The sequence below is a fragment of the Pleurodeles waltl genome, chromosome 7, assembly GCF_031143425.1.
Source record: "Pleurodeles waltl isolate 20211129_DDA chromosome 7, aPleWal1.hap1.20221129, whole genome shotgun sequence".
In the NCBI taxonomy this organism is placed as follows: domain Eukaryota; kingdom Metazoa; phylum Chordata; class Amphibia; order Caudata; family Salamandridae; genus Pleurodeles; species Pleurodeles waltl.
The window spans coordinates 902,963,328-902,985,803 of record NC_090446.1 but is presented as its reverse complement, the minus strand read 5'-3'; the positions used below and the strand labels follow the sequence as shown (position 1 = coordinate 902,985,803).

Sequence of the window (22,476 nt, the reverse complement as noted above, 5' to 3'; positions counted from 1 at the left end):
GCCTGCACAGAGCAGGCATTAAAAAGAGGCCATTATTCTTAATGGGTCTCTATGTACTTTGCAGGATTAGCGCCAAGCTTTTTGGGGCTAATCCGGCAAAGTACAACAATAGCATCAAAAATGATGACACTATTGTCCCTATCCTACACCATGGTCCACCGTATCTTAAAAATGGCATACGCATGGTGGCGTTAGGGGGGGGCGCAATGGGCCACAAGAAAAGTGGTGCTTCATGATATGAAGCACCACTTTTCTTAAATCTGGCCCATAGTGTTACAAGTACATTCCTTGGATGCTTGTGAGAGTTACCAACCAACTTGAATTCACATTTCCTTTCACTGGACTGAACTGTACCTAACTTACAAAATATCCTATGGTTGGCACTTGCCTATTGTAAGCAAGAACTATTTTCTTGAATGCAGGTTAAGTGCCACAATCTTGACACTCAACGACACCATTAGTGCTGCGAGCCCAGATTGCACAGGACCCTAGAAGCCCATAGATGTGGAAGGGCTGCAAAACTATTCTGTGTAAGGTTACTGGAGCAGAGGTGCCATGCTGGGAATGTAAGTGCTTTAAGAAACAGAAGCTTGGAGCATACCAACATTACACCTTTGCTGACATGATGGCACTGAGAGAGTTCCTGTAACAACCCCTCAAAATTTTTATGAAACGTCAGTGCGACTCCACCACCCCTAACACTAACACTCCCTCCTTCTGTTTTCAGTTCCCCCTCATATTCATGAGAACGAGGCTGCATCCCCTGGCAATTATGCCCGTGGTAGTCAACAGTCGCTTCTCTGCACGGTGTACGGTGTCCCGGCGCCCAATGTCATCCAGTGGCAGTGGAGGCCTTGGACGCCCTGCAAACTGTTCTCCAACCAGAATCGGTGAGTATACCTTTGCTAAGTAGTCTCTACTTCTTACTATTCAAAGTGATACATTTGATTCTGGGCTCAGTTTTTTTGCCAAGGAGACTTCACCACCACAGGTGCTTTGCTGTAGTTCATGATAGTGTACCCCAAGGCTCTGTTCAAGGGACCATTATGCCCCACTATCACAAAAGGGGTTTCTGTGGTCGTGTTTGAGATTTACTGGCAATTCAAAAGATCCTGGGTGCATGTTGTGTGTGCCCAGCACACACGTACTGTGTTGCACTCCCCTTTTTCTCCAGATTTGTATCTGCAATTACAGATTCAACTGCTATTCATATTCTCTCAATAATCATGGTGGACCTTTCCACCATATCTTGAACGAACAACAATTTGACAGAGCCCAACACTGATGTACTATTATTAATTCAAGGGCATTTTCCTTAATCGAGGCACGAGCTATTATGTACAGGTTTGTGAATAGGCCACTTGAAGCCTCAGTAGCACACATATAACAGAAACATTTCAAAACAACAAAGGGGCTGGTTCTCACGTAGCCAGTGAGAGACAAGAAAAGTGTAAAAGTAAAGACAGAGATGGTAACAAAAGAGAGTCTAGGGAGTTGCCAGTGGTATAGTTATCAATAGTGAAGCGGCATTAGAGCGTGACGGGCCCACTGCACCGGGTGCTTCGTTCTACTCAACCATGGTTCTGGGTCGCCATCTCCCTTGCTTGACTTGGGTCAGTGGGTGCTGCAGCAGGAGGTTAACTAGATTACATTGGTCTGTGGGTCCCAAACCTCAGTCAGTAGCTTTGCAACTGTGGAACAGATCCTACAGCCTTGCCATGGGCAAGAGTTGATAATCTGCAAAGGGAAAATAGTGGCCAGACTCATTGGAAGAGTTGTTTTAACAGTCGCAGACGTAAAACAGTAAATTCACCAAAAAAGGCCAGCGCAAGACCATACGGGCTATGTAAAAGCAAAGAAAGAGCACACAGAGAAACAAGCCGTATCGAACTGCCAAGTGACCCAATTTGCCTTCCACTTCTACGTATTTGCAAAGTGCTGGCAAGCGAGCCTGCAGCCGTCTCAGGAAGTCTCTGATTTAGGCAATGTTGAGGTTGAGCTGTTGGAGCAGTTTCTGAGCAAAGGAAGTAGCTCGTAGATTGAGGAAGCAGTCCTGTGTCAAGTGAAGTTCAGGTCCAGGAGCTGGACTTCCAGGAAGCTTAGCTTAGCTGGCCCATAGAGCTGTCTAAGGTCCTCACACCTCAACAAAGGCCTAAAGCTAGGGATTTTGTGCTTTTAGGCTCACAAAGCGACAGAGATAGGGAGGCAACCTTTCCTCCATGCCCATGTTGTTCCCATTAAGCAAGCAATCTAGAAAAGTCTCAATCTAGGAAGGCATTTATCTCAGACCCTGAGCATAGGCTGTGGACCCGGCAAGAATGCATACCCTTCCCCCCCCTAAGGAGTTTTAAACCAAACTGTTACCTTGATTCACATTGGGTCATAGCTATTACATGCACAAATGTGTGTACAGAGATTGAGAAAGTAAATTTAAGATTAGCCTTCACATTTCACCAAACAATGAAGAGAATCAACACGCCATTAAAAATAACCCGTAATAATAGAAAGAACAACTGTATGCTCTGTGCTTGGGTGTCACTTAAGTGAACAGGGTGTGGCCTCTCATTAGTGGTGCCTGATCAGTGAAGGAGCTCCTCAAGCCAGGCTACCTGTTACTGCAAGTTCACTGACCACCGAGTTTTAGGCCAATCACCTCTGGACACATATTTCTGCAGTTCCTCCTTACCTCACGGTCTCTTTGTTGGCCTTATGTCTTCCAGGACCAGGAAGCGGGCCACAAGGAGGCACCAGCGAGACCGGAAACCAGAGTGCACAGATTGGAAGAACGTAACCCTAGACAATGGCGTCAACATTGAAACATGGACGGAGTTTGTGGACGGGAGGAATAAGGTGAGGCAGTGCACCCTGGAGGTCTGTTGGCCCTTATGGAAAAACTACGGTTGGGGTAAATATCTATCTTTTTAGGACTCTACAAAGAATTTGTGGGGTGCGTCTGTAGTGAATAGAGTACCCTAGCTGAAGGTAGACAAGTGGTTTGTTGGAGAACAGGCACAACACTTCTTATCTCTTCAAAAGTAACTGCCAACTGCCTCTCTTCTTATCCCAGTATTCCGGAACTCCTGAATTCACCTAGTTGTCTAGGTGAAGACATCCTAGATACCACAGCATATAGCAATTTATAACTCTTGCATATTCCCAGAAGTACTCAAGAACTTTGTACATAACATTATACGCAATAAATCTTGTAACAGGTGTACATTTTCACATAAGGAAATGTGACACTAAACTGTTATTGCACTTGTATTTTTTTTCAATCTGTTTCTCTCGTGGACCTCATCAATTCTAGCAGGTCACCCCATAAAAACACAGTTACTCATGCAATTGTAAGGAGTAAATGTGTAAGTGTTTTCAGGGTGAGAAACAAGCTACAAATCTGAATAATCCCACACTCACAAGTCTGTAACTGTTAATTAAATTTTATTGCTGGACTCCCCCAAGTAATGCCCAGAAAACTGTCCTTGGTAGTAGAATTGCTAATGCAGATTTTCCTTCATCCTGTTATTGCACTTGTATTTTTTTTCAATCTGCTTCTCTCGTAGACCTCATCAATTCTAGCAGGTCACCCCATAAAAACACAGTTACTCATGCAATTGTAAGGAGTAAATGTGTAAGCGTTTTCAGGGTGAGAAACAAGCTACAAATCTGAATAATCCCACAATCACAAATCTGTAACTGTTAATTACATTTTATTGCTGGACTCCCCCAAGTAATGCCCAGAAAACTGCCCTTGGTAGTAGAATTGCTAATGCAGATTTTCCTTCACCCTGTTTCTTGTTTTTGTGGGAGGTAAACCCACTTGTAAAGGTAGAATCCAAAATTTTCTAGCTAACGCAACAAGAATTTTAAATTCTATTAAGGACACGGAGGCAAGGATTATGCTTCTCTTTCTTTACTGACAAAATATAGCAGCCAATGAAAAATTAAAACTACATTACACATGAGGTCACAGCCAAGACATCACCCCCAATCTGGGTCTACCCCTCCCTAAATATGACATATCCACCAAAGTCCATCCTCTTTGTTTGCTCTATAAGAACCTCAATAAAGAATAAAATCCAACCAATAACTTCTCAACTTTAGGAACAACACAACCAGTGCGGAACGTTCAACTTCAAGGCCCAGTCCATGTAGATCTTTCAGGAAGTCTTCTCATTTGAAAACAGAAATATAGTGCAATAATCTCTTGCATGATGAACAATATAATCATACATAACAAGTCTGGGAGGGATAATCAACAATAATAATAAAGTATCTTACAATAATCTTTAATCAATGAAAAACACGGGTGGGATAATCCTCGCCTCCGTGTCCTTAATAGAATTGAAAATTCTTGTCGCGTAAGCTAGAAAAGTTTGAATTCTATGTCAGGACCAGAGGCTTCTGATTATGCTTGTTTAAAGCTGATCTACGATTACCGAAGCCACATCCACAATAGGTTTATGATAGAAAATCTTAAATGTGGAATCGGATGACCAGTCTGCAACTTTCATAAGATCTTCCAACCTAGAACCCACATTAAAAGATTTGGAAGCCATAGCCCCTCTAACAGAATAGGCTCCAAAGACTGTAGTGTCAATGCCCGCTTCTTGAAGCAACCATCTGATCCACCTGGCCAGTGTTGCAGTCAAAACAGGCCCAAAAGGTTTTTGAAGCAAAATCAACAATTGTCCACTCGAATCCCTACGAAAGTCACGAGTGACATCTTCATATACTTTTAAACAATTAACTACACAGAGCTTAGCATTATCTCTAAAACTAGGATAAGAAAGGCAAGTAGAATGAGATTTGGTACGTTTAGAGGTTCTAAAAGCGACCCCCAAGGGGTAAATACTCTACCTGCAATATCCAGTGCTTTAACATCTGATACCCTCCTGCAGGAAATAATACAGGGTAACATAGCTAGTTTCGCCGACAATTGTTTTCTGGTTAAACCTTCATTGGCTGGCCAAGCTGGCAAAAATTTCAAGACAATATTAAGATCCCATAAAACCGAATACTTAGGTTGAGGGGGCCGAACTACTCTGGTGCCATGCAAAGGTTTACAAATCAGAGGATGTTCTCCAATTGGTTTACCATCTATTCTGGGATGTTTAGCTGAGATGGCTGATCTGAAATTATTAATAGTCCTATAAGCCAGGCCTTGAGAGGCTAGATGAGATAAAAAAAAATCTGCTATCAAATGCACAGGGGCCCCCATGCAATTCACGTTCCCTTGACTGCACCAATCCAACCATCGCTTCCAGGCCAAAGCGTATCTTTTGTGTGTCCTAGGTGCCAACGTTTGGGAGTGAAAGAATTTAGGGCCTGATTCTGACCCCGGCGGTTCCTTACCGCCGGGGCCAGGGTCGGCGGGAGCACCGCCAACAGGCTGGCGGTGCCCCGCAGGGCATTCTGACCGCGGCGGTTTTGCCGCGGTCAGAAGTGGAAAACTGGCGGTCTCCCGCCGGTTTTCCGCTGCTCTGGGAATCCCCCATGGCGGCGCAGCTTGCTGCGCCGCCATGGGGGATTCTGACAGCCCATACCGCCATCCTGTTCCTGGCGGTTCTCCCGCCAGGAACAGGATGGCGGTATGGATTGTCGTGGGGCCCCTGGGGGCCCCTGCAGTGCCCATGCCAATGGCATGGGCACTGCAGGGGCCCACCGTAAGAGGGCCCCACATTGTATTTCAGTGTCTGCATTGCAGACACTGAAATACGCGACGGGTGCCACTGCACCCGTCGCACCTTCCCACTCCGCCGGCTCAATTCTGAGCCGGCGTCCTCGTGGGAAGGCTCTTTTGCACTGGGCTGGCGGGCGGCCTTTTGGCGGCCGCCCGCCAGCCCAGTGCAAAAGCCAGAATCACCGCAGCGGTCTTATGACCGCGGAGCGGTGTTCTGGAGGGGGGAACTCTGGCGGGTGGCCTCCGCCGCCCGTCAGGGTTAGAATCACCCCCTTAGTGTTTTCCGAAATTTGTGAGACTTGTTGCGATCTCACAAAATCATCCAAGCCATGAGGGATAATTGTTCCTCCAGAATGAGAGGATGTGGAAGGCCCATCGGATCCAACAATAGATCCTCCGATCTCTGGATCTGCACAGGGGATTCGCAACAAAGATCTAGAACCACTGGGAACCAAGATTGAGCTTTCCAACAAGGTGTCACCAGAACCATATCTACCTTCTGACGAAGAACCCGGGAAAGGACTTGATGAATCATCGAGAAAGGAGGAAAGGCATAAGTCAGTTCCTCCGACCATATCTGAAGAAATGCGTCTGAGTTGAGAGCTTGAGGATCTGGTCTCCAACTGTAAAACCTCGGCAGATGTGCATTCAGTTGAGAAGCAAACAGATCTATTGAAAAAGGACCCCACAGTTGATTGAGGAAGCAAAATACTCTGGGGTGCAACCTCCAATCACTGACATACCGAGGATACCGGGAGTTCCAATCTGCCACTACATTCACTGAGCCCGGAATATATTCCGCTGTGACAGAAATCTGATGGGCTAGACAAAAATGCCAGAAATCCCTCACAATCTCCGCTATCATTCTGGACCGTGTTACCCCCAGTTTGTTTATATATCTAACAGCGGAAATGTTGTCCATCTTCAGGAGAATATAACATTGAGTCTTGACAGGGGACAACGTCTTCACTGCAAAAGAGCACGCCAGAAGCTCTAGACAATTCATGTGCCTTGGAGCTCTTCTGGGGACCAACGCCCTCCATTTGTCCACATCTGTCTGGCTCCCCAGCCCCATCTGATGGCATCTGACGCTATGATTATCTCTGGAATCGATGCAAAGATTGCTCTGCCATTCCAGGCATCCATATGAGTCAACCACCGTTGGATTTTCGTTCGGGCTTCCTGGGACAGTCTCACTTGCTCCGAGTAAGAAAGACCCTTTCAAAGATGTAAGATCTTCATTCTCTTCAGTGCTTGATAATGTAGAGGACCCGGAAAAATAGCTTGAATAGACGACACTAGGAGGTCCACCAATCGGGCAAGAACCTTCAAGGAAATCGAAGGAGCAAATAATGCTCTCCTCATCTCCTTCTTGATGGCCAGCCTCTTTGTCAAAGTAAGTTTCAATTGGGCTGAAATTGAATCTAACTTGAAGCCCAAAAAGTGTATCTGTTGGGCTGGAATCAATTGGGATTTCTCTGTGTTTATATTAAACCCCAGGAATTGGAGCAATTGAATGGTCCAGGAGAGATGGAGAATTACTAGGCTCTTTTCTTGAGCCATGATTAAAATGTCATCCAGATAAATGATAAGCTGAACGCCTTTTTCTCGAAGCCATTGCACCACTTGGTGCATTACTTTGGTGAAACACCAGGGAGCTGAAGACAGCCCGAAGAGAAGGGCTGCAAACTTGTGACAATTTGTTTGTCAAAAGAACTGAAGGAAGCGTCAATGAGGAGTTAAAATGGGGATGGTTAGATAAGCGTCCTTGAGGTCCAGCCAGACCATCCAGTCCCCTTCTAACAATAGATCTCGAAGGAGATGAATACCCTCCATCTTGAAATGTCTATAGACAATCCAAGAATTAAAGTGTCGGAGATTGAGAACTAATCGAGGACTCCTCCTTTCTTTTGGACCAAAAAGATTGTGCTGATGAAGCCTCTTGGATGAGGAAGAGAAAGAACAATTGCTTCTTTCTGAAGTAAGGTTTCGACCTCCATATCTATGAAAGAACTCTCTTGTTGGGAAAAAAGGAGAGGAGGAGGAATGGAAATTTGTTCTGGTTTTTAGTAAAATTCTAGGTGAAAACCTTGAACTGTTTCCAATACCCAAGCATCTGGAGTGATGCGAGACCAATTGTGTACAAATAGACCCACTATGCCCCCCAGAACTACTTCCCCAGAAGGAAGAAGAATTACCTGTTTGGGAGGAATTGTGGCCATATTGTCCTCTATATGGTCCTCTGGGGTTACGTACTCTGTAACCACGACCTCTCGTGGGGTAGAAGTTGGTGTTGGTCTGGTAACCTGAGGAACCTCTGCCTCTGTAGTAGGGTCTGGAAGTCTGAGGACTGAACCGGCCTGACGTTCGACCTCCAAAACGCCCGGCCCTGCGAAAAAGGCCACTATTGAAGACCTTCTTGGTGGAGGTTTGGGCTTTATCTAGTGCTGAGAAGCTAGCCACATATTTGGCTAACTCCTTGACGAACCGGTCACCAAACAAGAGTCCATTAGCCAAAGGGCCCGCATCAGCCGGAGCAATTCAGTCAGTTTAGGATCAATGCGCAAAAGGAGGGATTTCCTGCGCTCCGTAGAAATGGCCCAGTTGGCATTCGCTAATAGGCACATAGCTCGTTGGGCCCATTCCAGTAGCACTTTCAGGTCAGTGACCTCCTGTGACTCTTTGGCGTGGGCCACCAAATCCAAGATTTTTGTAAGAGGGCCAGAGAAATCTAACAGTTGGTCTTGGGACCCTCGCCGGGCCCTGTCAATACCCTTCTTGGGGTCTTTCATGTACTTTTTTAGGAAAGTCACCATGTGTGGATCAAGTTCAGGTGTCTCTGCAACCTTGCCCGATAGTGCCGTGTGGGGACACTCAGAGCGTAGGGTATTCCTGACATCCTTCTCAAAACCCTTTCGCCATCTAGCTTGCACATACTCTGCCACTTCTTGACATGGGACCCATTCAGTGGAACGAGGATGAATGGTGGAATCCAGATCAAATTGTAAATTCTTTCCCATAACTGGTGTCTCGGGGTCATCGGTATGATGTGCTTTGTGTTTGCCTTTGCCCCGAATTTTCTCTTGAACAGGGGATTTGTCTGGAGTGGAAGAATCCGAATCAGAATGCTGCCTAGTTTGGCCAGAGGGTGTAGAGAGGAACTGAAAAGCCCCATATTCATAATCGTTTAAGACTGAATTAACGGTCTGGTCAAGTAGGTCATCAGATGACCACCCAGGCTCAGTAATATCAACCTCGACAGGGGTGGGTTTCCCCGAGCCTGCGCCAAAGCGCCTGAATCCAAAGTTAAAAATAGGTTGCGCAAAAGGACATAAGGGTTTGACCAACGCCTTGTTAACAGAGTTCTGCACATGAAAGTCAAGGGCTTCAACAAGGCACTCTCCCGTGTGCTGCTCATATTGACCAGCATCATATTCCCCATATTGGTCATCATTAAAATGTGCCATATTTCTGTGCTAAGTTAATATATATTTTGAGGTCCCAATGCACAGAAGTCAGTGGGGGGGGTTCTTAGAGCCAGGCTCTCTGGTATTATTTCAGCCTCTCCAGGCGTAGCTGAAGTGCTGCAGGCAATAAAACTAATTTCGATGGGAGAAGACGCTTTCTCTTGCTGGGAATCACGCGCTCGCACAGAGGAGTTTGTGCGCATGCGTGCATTCCCGCAAGAGAAGGCGATTAGAGGAACGGCCCTAACGCTTCAGGCCTCCTCCCTGGCAGGCTTATAAAAGAAAAACAGTCATGCGCACGTGAAAAAAGACAATAAACGGCAAAAAATCTTTTAGAAAAGAATCAGAAAATAAACAGAGAAAAGAAAACGTGCGTGCGGGAGCTTAAACCCGACACACACTTTGCCGACCAAGATTGTCGGAAGGTTTTTTAATCAGATAAACGCTTGTGCGAGCGCGAAGCCCGACACACACTATACCGATCGAAACTGTCACTGTAAAATGTAAGTAAATAAAGGAATAAGGCGCTTCTAGACACTGGCCACGCTTGAGACAATTATACAGATAAACAGAAATGACTTAACTCTATGCTGCAGCAGCAAAGAAAGAGGACGGACTTTGGTGGATATGTCATATATAGGGAGGGGTAGACCCTGATTGGGGGTGATGTCGAGGATGTGACCTCATGGGTATTGTAGTTTTAATTTTTCATTGGCTGCTATATTTTGTCAGTAAAGAAAGAGAAGCATAATCAGAAGCCTCCGGTCTTGACATAGAATCCCAGCATTCAGTCCATGTAAATTACTTTTGTGCAAAACGTTAGTGAATGGGGCACATTGTGTGCAGTAGATTTTTTGGCAGGTCATGTTATTGACTCTGCACCAGCAGTACCCATCTTCAACAGGCACCAGCCTGTCAGTTAACCTCCCTAAATAACCGCAGGCACATCCACCTCTGATTTAACATTACTTCAGGTTCACAGCCCTTCTGAATTCCCTAAGGTTTACCTTTCTGCACAAGTGCGGCCTTTTCTTAGATGGTGCCACGGGCTAAACTAAATTTGGTGCCCGTCCTAATGGCCCTCCTCCACTCCTCCTATCCCTGGTGGGGGTCCCTTTTGTGCTGTCAGGTTTTGTCCTGGTTAAATACCTCAAACAGTGGCTATCCTGTGAACTCATATTTGCCCCTTGTCCCCACACCACAATTACCTATTCATTTGCTAAACTGGAGGTGAGAGTCCATGGGAGGGGGCTTAGTGGGAAGGGAGTGGGGGAGAAGTAAAATAAATAAAGGAAATATGATTTTATACACAACTTTAAGGCAATGATCTGAACTGGCAGTTTGGGATAAAAGATTTATTTAAGGCAGCTCATGAGGTCCGCTGCCTGTGCGCTCCTCCAACTGTAGGCTCCCGGCCTGGGCCCAGCTTGCCCATGCCAAAAGTCAGCCCTGTTTCTGCGCATCATAACACAAGGAATAGCCTGTTACAATGACTCACATTATGATTGCATTACTGTTTCCCCCTTTCAGCCTCTGTTAGGTTTCAATGTAGCTCTCAGGCACTAACTTCCCGCAATCAGGGAGCACATGAAAAGAAAAAAGCGAACTCGAGACGAAGGCCAAAAACAAACAAATGGCTAACAGTTTCCTGGAGTCACTTCCTGTTTTCATTCGAGCCCCCAGTCACTTCCTTTTTTCATGCGCACACCTCCAAAATCCATTCTCAGAAAAAAAAAGTGTGGAATTTCATCCCAGTTGCGAAGAGAAGGCATCACTGTGACTTGCACACACTCTATTGTATTGTATTGTACTCTTCGGATTCTGCTGTATTGTACTCCAGCATTCAGGGACACTGAGGCACTTGCCTACATGAGTAGGATGCTACACCATCAAGGGCAGGGGTCTTCAAACTCGGGAGCTGGCCCCCCTAGGGAAACCTCAAGGGATTCAGGGGAGGGGGGGAGGACAAGGGCTCCAGTCTCTGGCCAAAAGAAGCATTATGCAGATAACAGTGCTTTGTTTTAAGTAGGGGAGGTGGGGTGAATAATGAGTGGCAGTAAACCACTCTGTAATGGGCCACCACTAAAATCTTTTGGCATTTGTATCTTAGCTGGGTGTATGTGTGAAAAGGGAAGGGACTCCAATATCTTTTAAAAACCCCACCCTCATTTCTAATAATCACGCAGTGGGTACTTTAATATGTTAGTAAGGCCTGTATTTGATTGCATTTTTAAAAACAGTAATAGAACTTAACTGCAATGTTTCAATAAGCCCAGACATATTTAAACGCTGCCAACTTAATAGAATAATTGTGAAAAATTCCGAGGGGGCCCAATGATTTTTTATCCAACTGAGGAGCACGGAATTAATTTAACAAGTTTGAAGACCACTGGTCTATAGTGTGTGGTTGGAGGATGTTGTGTTTCTTTTGATCCTATGTGGGAGTTGTTTCTATTTGTGTGATGGCCACTGAGGTGTGGATTGTGTTCAGAGAAGCAGCTGTAATTAGCAGTGTGGTGGATGATGTAGTGTGACGGATGCAGAGTATATAGATTTCAGTAAACTTTCAGCTTTGACTCGCTCTGCAGGTCCCTTTTTGGTATTTCTTACAGTACTCGCATGGCTAAAAAGTTCTCTTATCGCGAGGAAACTCATGCTTCCTTGTAGGCTGTATAAACATATACCCTGTTACCCACTGATCCTGTATCTGCTGAAGCTGTACAATTATTCGCGGCCCGCTGTGCTCTGAAGTAGCAGGGTGTGGGGCAGGCGTCGGGGCAGAGAGGGAACCAAAACGTACCTACTCTGCAGCCGCACCACTCCTCTTTCCCTCGTCACTGCAGGCAGAGGCTTCCAGCCTGCAGCCAATCCTGACACTGCTCACTCTCTCAATCCCAGACACACAGAGAAAGCACATTGCGCATGTGTGTTTGGCCGATCGGAGACAGCCGGCCCAACACACATGCGCACTGAGGGAACTGCACAGTGCACTTCCCTCATCCCAGTCATCCCCAATGCCCCGCCCCTTTAACAACAAAAGGATAATAAACTTAGTTTAATATTCTTTCGTTGTAAAAGGATTTGCAGTGGCTGCTGCTGGCAGATATCCCTGGGTGGTAAGATTGTGCCATAAATCAGAAATAAATATATATTGGGCCTGCTCTGAAAAAAAAAATCTGAAAATGGCAGTCCCCAGTTTTTGCTCTTGCACAGGTGCAGATTTCCAACTTTTTTATCTACACGTGCTTTTGTTTTTTCGGGTGAATAAATAGCAAAAGCAAAAAGACTTGTGTTATAATGTGGTTAACCAGCTTCAGCAATGCTGCAGGGGATAATTACACCCAAGAATTCTATGACAACATACCGGGGTTCTATATTTGAAGCATGGAGGCAGTGGATAGCTGTGCCTGGCATGACAGCGGCATGGGATTTTGTCTCTATGAAAATAAACTATACTTGAAAGGCTATTCTGTGTCGAAGGCTACTTAGTCCACTACAACTTTGTGTTTTTTTCCATTTTCCAATGTGGAATCCCTTTCTGCTGCTTCCCTACCATTTTTTATGAGTGTACCCATCAAAAAAATAAGATCTATCCTGCTGTTGACAGTAGTAAATCTCTGACATTTTTAGGGGATTTAGGAATTTGTAATCAGGTGCAAGTATGTACGTTTTTGGGAGTTAAACTTTCAATGCATTCCCGCCAGCGGTGGCTCCTCCGCTATGGCGGAGGAGCCTGAACCTCAACCCACCCCCCACGCCACCCGCCAGCAGCAGTAGCTGTAAACTTGAAAAATAAAATGATAATAAACCATGTTTATTATCGTTTTATTTTTCAGGGGTGGGGCCATGGGGATGACAGGCACCATGGGGAGTTGTAGGTGCACTCCCCTCAGTGCGCATGTGTGTTTGGCCAGCCATCTCAGGACAGCCAAACACACATACGTACTGTGCTCTCTCTGTGTTGTCGGATTGGAGAGAGCAGCACATGCTCCCAATCTACCTGGATGCGCAAATCGAGAGCTCTCATGCCAATCCTAATGCTGCTCTCATGCTACCAGAAGCATCAGAGCAGCGTTAGAATTGGCCACAGGACAGGCTGTGAGTCTGGGCTTTCTGTTAGGGACCCACCAAGAGTGGCGATATAGCAGTGATGCGGCTGGCAAGTTTTTTTTGTTTTTGTGAGTCTTTTTTGTTTTGTGCCCACTCGCCACTTTGTTCGGACTCTAGCCGCCACTAATTCCTGTCCTTTAATGAATACTAGCTCCCCACTGTCCCTCCTCGCAGATATACTTACACAAACATCTCTGTGTGATTAAATCATTTTATAAATGCAAAAACAACTCTCAAGAACAAGAAAAGAGGTGACATGAAGGTCTAACTTGGACACGCAAAAGGTTTTGAGCAATGGGCTCTTTGTCTGTAACTAATGACTCTTACCATTCTCTCCACTGCCCTCCTGCTATGCCCTCTGGGTACTTGGTGTCACATTTCCCTATCACTCTCTTTCTCTATCTCTTTATAGTTTCGACCTAGGGCAGTCATATTTTTTCTCATAGTTTCCAAGTATAACATAATAAAATGCATGCATTTGTATATATCCATTGGGGGGGCTCATTAACACTGGGTCTACCTCTACCTACCACAGCATATTGCATGGGGCAGTGGGTCAACCCACTCCAGCCACTGGCTCTATTTTCATTGTGATTGACGGCATTTCGCCTGTGCACGTGTTAATATCCACCTATGTAGTCCATGTCAGATTCAGGATGTCATTTTCTGCTTTTAGTTTTGGTATTATTTCACGCCTTTTTTTTAAATTGTATTTGCCATAGGTTACTTTTTATTTAATTTTTTTACCAAGCATATGCTTGCCACCTTTATTTGACAGATGTTCTACTTTGAATTACCTTTACATTTTATTGCCTCTTGCATATGTTTGGAAAATAAATAAATTAAAAAATTCAGACTTGGCAAGGTCTGTCCTATTGGCTTTGCGTCCCTCATTTTTCTCTTAGTCTCGTTTTCTCTCTCTCCTCTGCAGACTGTCAGCCGGCTGGTGATTCAAGAAGCCAATGTCTCAGTCATGTACAAGTGTTCAGCTTTCAACAAAGTCGGTCACGATGAACGTCTCATCTACTTCTACGTGACTAGTAAGGATGCATAAAGGGTTCTTTGGGATGGGCTGTTTGTGCTATAATTACTTGTCACTGTCTCCTGAGAAACTTTACTGTAGTCAGCTAGAGCCTGAATGCAGGTCCAACTGTTGTCTCACCTGATTTCTTCAAGTTCCTGTCCCTCCTAGATTCCCTAAAGCCCTGTAAACTGTTCATAGCTCGGTTACACGTGTAGTCCATACCTTTACAATCAGGCTGAGGGAGACACCTACCACAGTTACCACTAATCTGCTGCAGAGAGATCAAACTGCAACCCACAACCATCCACATGTAGACGAAGCTTGTAGTCTTAGCAGAGCTTGTATGATGGGTCACCAGAAGGACTGTGGGGGTGATTCTAAGTCTGGCGGGCGGCTGAGGCCGCCCGCCAGACTTCCCCCCTCCAGAATACCGCACCGCGGTCGGAAGACCGCTGCGGCTATTCTGTGTTTTACACTGGGCTGGCGGGCGACCGCCAAAAGGCCGCCCGCCAGCCCAGTGTAAAACTACCTTCCCACGAGGACGTCGCCTCAGAATTGAGCCGGCGGAGTGGGAAGGTGCGACGGGCGAAGCAGACACTGAAATTCTTTTTGGGGCCCTCTTACGGGGGCCCCTGCAGTGCCCATGCCATTGGCCCCGCGACACCCCATACCGCCATCCTGTTCCTGGCGGGAGAACCGCCAGGAACAGGATGGCGGTATGGGGTGTCAGAATCCTCCATGGCGGCGCAGCTTGCTGCGCCGCCATGGAGGATTCATTTGGGCAGCGGAAAACCGGGGGGAGACCGCCGGTTTTCCACTTCTGACCGCGGCTGAACCGCCGCGGTCAGAATGCCCAGCGGGGCACCGCCAGCCTGTTGGCGGTGCCCCCGTCATTTTAGCCCTGGCGGTCTTGGACCGCCAGGGTTAGAATGACCCCCTGTGTGTTTGCGGTGGTGTTGGGCATACCAGCTCGTTAGCACTCTGGAAAGTTATGGCAGCCGCCGCTGACAATTGCAGTCAGCATCCGTCCATGTATAAATGATGTGATGATGCATGCTAAACACAGAGTCACTCTGTGTTCTCTGTCTGTACGTCGACTGGCAAGTTTGGACAGTGCGTGCCATATCAACAACTCACACTATTCTGCCAACTTTCAAAGAAAATCAATTTCAGCCAGCACCTGCCGGGATACTACATATGCAAATAGCGCCATGGCTGGTATTTCATTAAAGCCAATGTAAGTAGCTGCCTCATAGCAATAAAAGAAATTGCCACAAGAGGGTTCCATATTGCAATAAACATCCTTTAAGAATGTCTTTTTGCTAGAGGAAAGAGAGCACTCCTACTGCAACAGGGCACTTTGCCAGACATCTGAAGATCATTGCACCGCAGAGGACTAGAGTATGAATGAAGTGTTGCCTGAGCACGAGTCAGATGGTTTCAGCAATGTTTGTCTGTTGGGATTGATGTGTGTTTGCCCTACAGATTTAGCCCCTCCGTCGAAAAGGCTGCTGACAACCAGGTGCGAGAGCAGGAAAAAACTCCCAAAAGTAACCAGCTACTGATCATCTGTTTAGTTATGTCAGGACTTTTGTAAGATGCTGCACACTGCTTGTAACTGTTGCAGTGCTTTGTACATCTCACCCACTCCATCTGCCAAAGCTCGTGTGGCAGGCCTGCAACACTGTCACTAAGGTCTAAAGCAGTGATACTCAAAGTACGGCCCGAGGGCCGCATGCGGCCCTCTTGACCTTTATATGAGGCCCCCTGATCAACAGCAGTACCCGACAGCTGTTCACTCGATTCGGCACTTACATAAAAAAATAAAATAAACAGGCAAGTATTTCTTTAAAGGTTGATTGAAGTCTTCTTCACACACTGACAACATTGCCAATAGTGAACTGAGAGGCAGGTCAGTTGTTATTTGCACTCATAGGGTGGCCTGGGTTACTATTACACATGAACAAGACCCACCTTACTGCCTCCCCTCCACCCCTCCCAAGACTGCCACTTTGCTGGCATCAATGCGGCCCTCGTCGCATCACATACTAAACTTTGTGGCCCCTGAAACAATGTTTGTGAGTACCAATGGTCTAAAGTATGGCCTGAAGGCAGTCACCCATGTTTGTCACTTGTCTGATCACTGAAATACACAGAGCAGACGATAACCTGGAGATACAACACTCTTATTTACCTGTTGTAACCAAATATTTGTCATGGGACAGGGCGAACTTGCGCACCTTGTGGTCCCTCTGCCGGCCCGCCCAGCAAGGACTTGAAAGAAGATCCTGCTAAATCATCCCCCTGAACTTTAACAAATTTCATCTTTTGTATATTAAATAATCACTGTATATATGTGGTTACAAGGCCATAACTGGTTTATATTTGCACAATTATTTGAAATATCTATGCATAAATGACACCAAAAAGCTCAAACGTTTTAAAAAATAACACTGCGAGCAGCCGATCCCTGAATAATAAACTTAATAAATGCTAAGTGGGCACCCGAGGGGGGGGTTTTATGCTCCTTCATGCTGCAGTATGTGGGGGGCGAGGGCCTGACACAGCAGCTGCCGGCACTCCTATAGCTCGACCTGCAAGTCTAGGTCCTGTGTCACCAGGTCCAGAATTGTCAGGCCTGGAGTCTGAAGACACAACAATTTCAGACACAGAGACACCGAAAAACTCTTCATGAGGCCCTCAGCAGAGGTGGATCCATCCGGACCCGATGCTGAGGCAACTCTCCTGGGATGGTTGAAGACCTGGGCCTTGAAGGAGAATGGGGAGGGGTCCTCGTAAAGTATCCACAGTCACAGCAAGCAGTGTTGGCATTACGCTATTGCCCCTGGAATCAAACCTGTGACGTGCGTGCTGCACAGGGGCGTCTGTTCATGAATCCACCAAGCGCACCCATCGTTATTTATTTCTTTTCTATACAATTCATTTATTTTCACTTCGGAGTTTCCATCAGTTTGTGTTAAGATGCATCGCAGTTGTTTTGGTAGAACAAAAGACACTGCTTTTGCACATTGTGATCATTGTTCTGGACTCAGTGGTTAGCTTATGTTTCAAACTCACAGGTCCCCCTAAGAGAGCACAGAGCAGCCACAAGCTAACACCCATTTGAAATGTGTGAGTTCTGTAAAGCGCTGATTGTTGATCAGCACCTCCGGTCGCACAAAGCACAGGGCAGTGACTAACACTTTTCGAGAGCTCACGGCTCTCGGGTGATCTGATGCAGAGAAACGGTTCACATTTTCCTCGAAAGGGAGAAAGTCCTTGCCTTTCCCGGGAGGGGAAGGGGGAGCGAGGGTGAACATCAATTGCATCAGGTTTGCTGAAGAACCAGACCCTCCCTTAAGCTCGGTGGGCAGTCGCCTTCTGTGTGCCCAGCACTGGTCCTGTGAACTGTCCCCTCGGTGACGTGGGCAGGAAGAGGAGGGGGAGCTCGAACAGTAGGTTCTGGCTCGGTGTAGGGAGTCCAGTGCTGCCTCGATGAAGGTTGATGCTCATCCGAGTCGGGGTAAACATGTGGAGATATGGACTGCATCTACCAAAGCCATTACCTTGGTGCAAACTCTAGAAGCCAAGTTTAACCTGAAGGGGAGCGCCTTGTAGTGGTAGTTGACAACCCTCTCTACAAACCTCAGGGATAGAAGCCTCAACAGGATAGGAAAGTAAAAATCATATGGACATCACACAGCGTCTGTGGCCCTGGGACACTGTTCCACCACTCCTGTCTCCACTTTAGATGAGATATCATCAAACAATCCTAATAAGAACCTCATGACTAACAAGTTCCCATGCAAGAATTTGGCCGTGTAAGAATCTTTGTCCGCCTGTCCCCTTGACTTGATCTTTGTCTGAGGGTGTATTGGTGAAGCTGATGGTGTGAGGGTTTAGGGGGTGTGTGAGTCCAATCTCTAATGTTGGAGGGCTCACTGGCCTAACTATTACATAGCGCTGCCACAAGAAAGCAGAGTGGGGAACATGTCCGATCCTATACTCACACTATTCTCACCGCTCCATGAACCATTTTCAACTAGTCTGTAATGATGTATAATGATTATTGACACTTAAACACCAGAAGCGAACACTCATCACGTCTGATGTACTTGAACTTAATAAGTATTGCTGAATACAAATGTATGTATATGCAGAATGTTGCAAACCTTTAATAAATAAAGTTTGCAACAAAAAAAAACATATACAACTTGCAGGTCAACTTTGGAGTAGGGATGCAAATGGAATGATTGAATCTGATCATCAGGAGAGGTAGAGGCAGTAGGAAGCTGAACAGGGCCAAACAAGCTAGTAAACCTGTGAAGCTACATCTGATCACAAGAAGTAGAGGGAAAAAAGCTAAGGTGTGTGATCAGGTGGGGATATATGGTGGGAGAGTCTATCGCTTAGAAAAGCAAAAGTTCCATTGTTTTGCCTTGTGATTCGAGAAATACCAGTAACCTAAGGTACTGTATCATATTTTCACTCATTTTGTTTGTCCAATGAAGGTATTTTTCCATAGGGCATCCACACTGCAGTTAAAGCAGCATTATACCAAAAACAAAAGTCTGAAGGAGAGCACTGTCCATCACCATGTTGTTACATTAAGATATGTATTTTATGTTGTCAGATTGCATTTGGTTATTTTATGGGCATTTATAGAGCTCTAAACCCTCACAGAATTAATCAAACTACAGGCAAGCTTTGCTTTCAGGTTGGAGTAGGTAGGTCTTCAAGTAAAGCACTCTGATTTTCTTTTCCTTCCCTCCTGCAGCCATTCCAGATGGGTTCCGCGTCGAGCTGCATCCCTCCGAGGAGCCCGTTGAGGGCCAGAATGTCAGCCTTAGTTGCAAGGCCGACAACTACACCTATGAGAACCTGCAGTGGTACCGCCTGGACCTGCAGACCTTGCATGATGCTGAGGGCAACCCACTGGTCCTGGACTGCAAAAACGTGCACTTGCATGCCACCCGATTACAGGGTGAGCTGCATTTTGACAGCGAGTCCAACAATGCTGCACTTGTCATGAATATCCCTGCCATCACGATAGAGGAGGAGGGAGAGTATGTGTGTGAGATGCAGAACAGGAAGACACGGGAAAAGCATTGCCATATGAAGTACATCGCTGTGGCTGGTAAGGAGCACGGGGAAAGGATGTGTGGGAGGTAAGGAAGGGTTGCTCTTTTACTCTGTGTACAGATCCCCAGGGATAGAATGATCTACATGGCAATTTCTGCAGGTTAGTACCTCTGCAATGCAACGAGGGCTGGGTTACTCTTCCACAGCCTTATGGCCTTTCAGAGGCTTTTATTTCCTCGCATGCCAGAACGCCGGGCAGACTCCGTCCATAGCTTTAAAAGTGTTCCAAAATAAATAACTATCCCTAATCCTAAACCCTAACCCCACATCCTGCCCTCTACTCGTAAATGTAACCATAAACCTAATCCTGATATACAAAATCCAAACCTTAACCTAACCTCAATCATATTTCAAGACCTTACATTTCTGTGGGCTGCTACATGTGATTTTGATTGGAAAACACAGTCTCTGCTTTCAACATGGTTCTTTGAAAAATACCTGCATGTACTACAGATTGGTATCCTCAACCTAACATCTTTTAGGTTATACTTAGGCCCATCAACTATATATGAAATGAGTAATGGGGCATGTAAGAAATCTGTAATTAATCTTATGCCTTCTTATGGGCCTGCTTGCTCCCATGTTATTTTCTCTTAGCCCAAGAGGCTCCACATCTGCTGCAGAACCTGAGCAATAAGCTGGTGAACGTCAGCGATTCAATGGTGATGCGGTGCGATGCTGACGGCAAGCCCAGTCCACGCATCCTGTGGTACAAGGACAATAAAATCCTACAAGAGGTCTCAGGTATGTCAGGAGCTCCTGGTACATGATGGGACACGGTGCGACAGTAATCATAGCGACTGGAGCCACAGATTTGAGCAGGCACGTGATCAGATTCGATCTGGAAGCAAAAGAACAAAAGGCTAAAGTGGCTTTGAAGCTATTGCTTACCACCTTTGACGGGCCGCTGGGTGGGCCAGCTGAGTGTGATGGCCATTGTTGGGATGGAAGCTGTCTGGTGTCAGAGTGCTTGGTTAATAGTAAGGGGATTGGTTGTTCTTTGGGAGGCTCTGGCTTGCTGTGTCGCTCTCTGACAGATAAGACGTGAGAAGGGCGAATGGAACTGTGCTAAACACAACTGTCCTACAGATAGATTATCCACAGTAACAATAAACAGAATCTGCCACTCGCAGTGAAGAAGACTACTTTGACTCAGTAATAGGGTTCTTTTTTCTCAAATATGTACACAATCTATGCCTACTTGGACAGAATAGACCCACAGAATTAACCCCTCCACCTATTTCAGGGATTGTCTTGGGAGAACTCAACCACACGCTCAGCATCCTGCGGGTCCGGGAGGAAGATGCTGGGATATATGTGTGCAGAGCCTGCAACGAGCAAGGTTGTGTCAACTCGTCCGCTAGCGTGTCTGTGGAAGGTAAGGTTCAAGTTCAAGTCACACCAAAAGTTTTCCACATTTACGCCTCCTTTAGTATAGGGATCTCATATTCACTGGTGGGCTGAGTGTCTGCTTCATCACTCACAGGTTCTGATGATAGAACAAACGTTGAGATCGTCATCCTCATCGGCACAGGTGTTATTGCAGTCTTCTTCTGGATTCTTCTCATCCTCATCTTCTGCAACATCAAAAGGGCAAGTTACTCTTGGAAAAGACCTCCAGGGCTGGGTATAGGGATAAGGTAGAGTACGTTATATGCCAGGCTGCCATAATGTGTCCTTCATGTGTAGCCATGGAAGCTGGGCAGGCACACAGGGGTAAGCTCCTCGGGGTGCTGAGCAGATTTTGTGAGAAAGAGATGGCTAACTAGACACTGTCCACGGTATTAATTTGCCAATCACCTTCATGTTTCTTGCAGCCCAGCCATGCTGACATCAAGACGGGTTACCTGTCAATCATTATGGACCCTGGAGAAGTGCCCCTGGAGGAGCAATGCGAGTATCTGCCCTACGACTCTAGCAAGTGGGAGTTTCCCCGGGAAAGACTCAAGCTTGGTATGCCATCAGTGTGCGCCCAAACCTATATTCATTATATTGTCCATGTACCCCCAGCCTTGTCACAGTGTCTGCCTTTGTGTGCACTGTGTTGTGTAAGTCCCTCACAATTTCTATCCATGTACCACTCTTAATCCACGTGCCAAAAAGTGTCACCATGTTTGTGCCTTCACCCTTTTTCTTCTAACTGTATATGCCTCTATGCCCAGAGCTCTGTGTGCCACTAGCTCCTCACATTGTGTGTTTGTTTAGGTGCTTAGTAGTGCTGATATGCCACCTTAAGTCCTCTTATGATCCTCAGAGTTATCTATGCACACAGCATCTTGCATGAAGGGGTAACAGCGAGAGGTAGTTCTCAGACACTGGTTGGACATGAATTCCTCTAGCTGAGCCACAGAAGTCCAGGTGGCCAGGTTCTATGAGTAGGTGGGCTGCACAGAACTCGGGGCACATTCGGATGAGAGTCTTCTGGGCAAAAATATCCTGGCCTGAATGAATAATTGTGCTTTCAATGGAAATATGTATATAAACCAACCTTTTCATTTTCTCATAGCGTGCTGCAATTGCCACCTTTTGTTAAAGGAGGTCCCCAATGAGGTCCTGAATATGTATAAGCTATACATTAGCTTACTAAGAAACCTGGCCTTTACCCTCTTCTCTGCTTGTCTGAAAGGAACAAGTCCTTGTGATCTCACCCAAGAGAATAGAGTAAGCCATCTCATTCTACCATCTGCTGCTTTTGCAGAATATTGACCCAAACAGGACCGCCCACACTCTCACAAGAGGATGCTTATCAGCCTGCATGTCCAAGTATGGCACCCTGATCATGGCCGCCAATTGCTGCTGGATGCCTTACAAAAAATGGTGGCCCAGCTATGAAGTCAGCGTGTTCGAGTCATAGGCTGTCATTGTACCTCTTTTTGTAGGGTCTGAACAGCATGGCCTTTTCCACTTTCCTTTTGAGTCAGAATGATGCCAGCAGAATGCATGGACATCAGAGGATAGGCAAGCGTGCTCTTCGAGACTTAGCTCAAAGGAAGCCTCAGATTTAGACAATAGCTTGGATTCCCAAAAAGCTGGAAGTATCCCAGTCACCTTAC

General features: G+C 46.2%; 1 protein-coding gene across 2 annotated transcripts in view; it reads left to right on the top strand.

The window, feature by feature from the left end:
* FLT4 (fms related receptor tyrosine kinase 4) overlaps positions 1-22,476 on the top strand; it is a 299,445-nt gene that overhangs the window by 197,719 nt on the left and 79,250 nt on the right. For both annotated transcript variants that reach the window (XM_069199519.1, XM_069199518.1), the window contains exons 10-17: positions 728-890; positions 2,721-2,850; positions 14,189-14,297; positions 19,059-19,418; positions 20,021-20,167; positions 20,670-20,801; positions 20,910-21,016; positions 21,241-21,376. In XM_069199519.1, the coding sequence (XP_069055620.1) occupies positions 728-890; positions 2,721-2,850; positions 14,189-14,297; positions 19,059-19,418; positions 20,021-20,167; positions 20,670-20,801; positions 20,910-21,016; positions 21,241-21,376 (1,284 nt within the window). The remainder of the gene's footprint in view (positions 1-727; positions 891-2,720; positions 2,851-14,188; positions 14,298-19,058; positions 19,419-20,020; positions 20,168-20,669; positions 20,802-20,909; positions 21,017-21,240; positions 21,377-22,476) is intronic.